At 39.7% G+C, this 2,565-nt stretch overlaps 1 protein-coding gene across 1 annotated transcript; it reads right to left on the bottom strand.

The window, feature by feature from the left end:
* Nucleotides 1-1,754: 1,754 nt before the first annotated feature.
* On the bottom strand, nt 1,755-2,111 carry LOC122739281 (60S ribosomal protein L12-like). Its single transcript, XM_043981084.1, has one exon. It carries the CDS (start codon nt 2,109-2,111, stop codon nt 1,755-1,757), a length of 357 nt encoding a protein of 118 aa, XP_043837019.1.
* Nucleotides 2,112-2,565: the final 454 nt, after the last annotated feature.

The raw sequence follows: 2,565 nt of genomic DNA, 5'->3' as shown, positions 1-2,565 counted from the left end.
TATAAAAGTACTGCCAGTCTTCTGCTCAGAGGAGGAGATTGGTATCTCAGAGCCACACCTCTGCCATGCCTTTCTCCCCATGAGAAGTCCAAAGATTTCTTTCATGGTTTCCCTTTCCCTTCACCTTCCCCTTCCTCTAAATAAACTACTATCTTATTCTAACTGCTTTTGTGTGCAAGAGGGTATAATTCTTTAAAGATTAATTCCTAAGGACCCCAAACCCCTAACCCCTACCCAAACCCCCTACCCCATTTTCCCCATGACAATGACCACTGTGGAAATATGTTTAACATGATCGCATATGTATAACCAATTCAAATTGGTTGACATCTTGGGAAGGGGGAGGAGGGGGAAGGAAGGAGAAAATTTTGGAATTCAAAATCTTATAAAAAGTGAATGTTGAAAATCCGGTTTACATGTAATTGGAAAAAAATAGTATTTCCAAAAAAAAAAAAAGATAAAAGAAAAACCACTATCTCTCCCTTCTTTCCTTGTTTTCCAAGGGAGTGAGGGAAAGAGAGAAGAAGAGAAGGAGGGAGGGAAAGAAGGAGGGAAGGAATTGTATTAAATGACCTCTGGGGTTATTTCTAGCTCTGAATGATCTTGTTTTCACAATCAGCATACTGATGAATAAATCTATTTCTGTGTTTACATAAAGTTTAAGGGGTATGTGTAAAAATGTACTAAAACTCGTATGTTGTGTCTTTAAGGGAAACATCTCCCCAGAATCAGTAGCATTAGTGGTCAAAGAAATGTAGTCTGCCAGAGTTGTGTATTCTTAAAATAAGACTATTAGACTAAGTCTATCTCAAAGGAAGGCCTCCTATATTTTAAACATCCCAGACTCAATCTAGATATCCAGAGCGAGACCTCAAGCGTTCCCCTGAGATGGCCTGATGAGATTAATTAAGGAACCCCATTCTAGATGAAATAACCTAATTATGAGTGACACCAAGGTTACCCCAAAGTCAAGTCATTCTTCCCCCCACAATCATCAGACCATCCTGACCCTATTCAACTTATCCAATCTCCTCAATAACGGCCGAAGTGCACTGTGGATAATTAATCCTGTAGGCTTCTTCATAGGCTCTTACCTTATAGGCTCCTTTTAGCTATGTAAAGTTGCATGTAGGTATTCATGCATGTATACACTAACATACATACATACATACATACATGTGTGTCTTAGCTATCTGGGAACTACCCATGAGCTGATACTAATTAAATGGTTGTTGTTTTTTTTCATATTTTCTCGCTTTGCTCATTGATTTATTTACCATACCTCAAATGGATCTTTGTGGGAAAAATTAATCTCCAGGAGCTCTTAGGATCTGGAGACTGAGAAATTTGCAACAGTTACAAAACACTTTTCACACATTATCTGACTTGATTTTCACCACAACTGGGAACTTGCTGCTATAATTAATCCCCTATATTATAGATGTGTACACTGAGGATTAGAGTAGCTAGTGATATCCCATGAGATCCTACAGCTTGTAAGTAACCTGAGCGATGATTCAAATCCAGTTCTTTTTTTGTTTGTTTTTTGTTGTTGTTTTTGTTTTTGTTTTTAGCTGTAAAATGTTAATTTATGGAATAGTCTTCCTTTGAAGCTTAACTTGCTGGGCACATTCCACAGCACACTATTGATGTCATCAATAACATCATGAGGATGTCTGCCATCGATGTTGCAGCCCACAGACTGGGCTGTTCCAAGGATCTCTTTAGGTTCCAGAAAGCTCTCTTGCCAAGGATCAATGCCTCATCTGTCGAGCAATGTTGATGATCTCATTGAGACTGATGTTTCCACTGTGTTTAATGTTTTTCTGCTTCTTTCTGTCCCTAGGAGGTTCCTTTAGGTCTCTGATGATCAAGGCTGAAGCGGAAAGCACAACCTCAGTCTGGGCCTGTCTGTTCTGAATGGTAAGTTTCACTGTGATCCTTAGCCCTTTCCAGTCACTAGTTGCCTTGGCAATGTCATCAACAACCTTTTTGGGAGACAAACCAAAGGGACCAATTTGGGGGACCAGAGCAGATGTGACACCAACTTCACCACCAGTGCACCTTAAAAACACAACTTTAATTTCGTTAGGGTCAAACTTGGGTGGCATGGTGGCGACGAAGGTGGAGGCTCGGCCTGGATGCTGCACGGTGGGCTGCCGGTGTTGGATGAACCCGGATTCGGGACAATCGAAAGAAGTTGCACCTTCACCACCACGAGCTAGGAGTCAAAAGCCAAATCCAGTTCTAATAAGTCAAATGTTTTGTTTCAAAAAAAAAAAAAAAAGCAAAAAGCAATGCAGGATTACCCTCTGTATCTCTCAAACAATCATGTGCCTGTAGAGATGTGCTTTGCTATAATTACCAAATTATGTGCAAAACTGCCTATTTCCTTCTCATGTTCTCATGCCCTCATTGTTTGCATAGATCATTTCCATACAGCTTAAATTGAAATGAGAAAACAGACCTGTGGGTTAATAGTGAAATTCATTTCAAAAAAATTTTTTTTTTAGTCTGAGATCTGTGCTAGTTGCAGACTGAAGTGTTCCACAACTTTATTTTTGC

This window comes from Dromiciops gliroides, chromosome 2 (genome assembly GCF_019393635.1).
Source record: "Dromiciops gliroides isolate mDroGli1 chromosome 2, mDroGli1.pri, whole genome shotgun sequence".
NCBI lineage: Eukaryota > Metazoa > Chordata > Mammalia > Microbiotheria > Microbiotheriidae > Dromiciops > Dromiciops gliroides.
Note: the sequence above shows the minus strand (reverse complement) of the source record. Positions and strands in the feature narration are given on the sequence as shown.

What these genes read in the sequence shown, in the direction of transcription:
- LOC122739281 (XM_043981084.1), bottom strand. Translation starts at nt 2,111, where the DNA reads ATGCCACCCAAGTTTGACCCTAACGAAATTAAAGTTGTGTTTTTAAGG.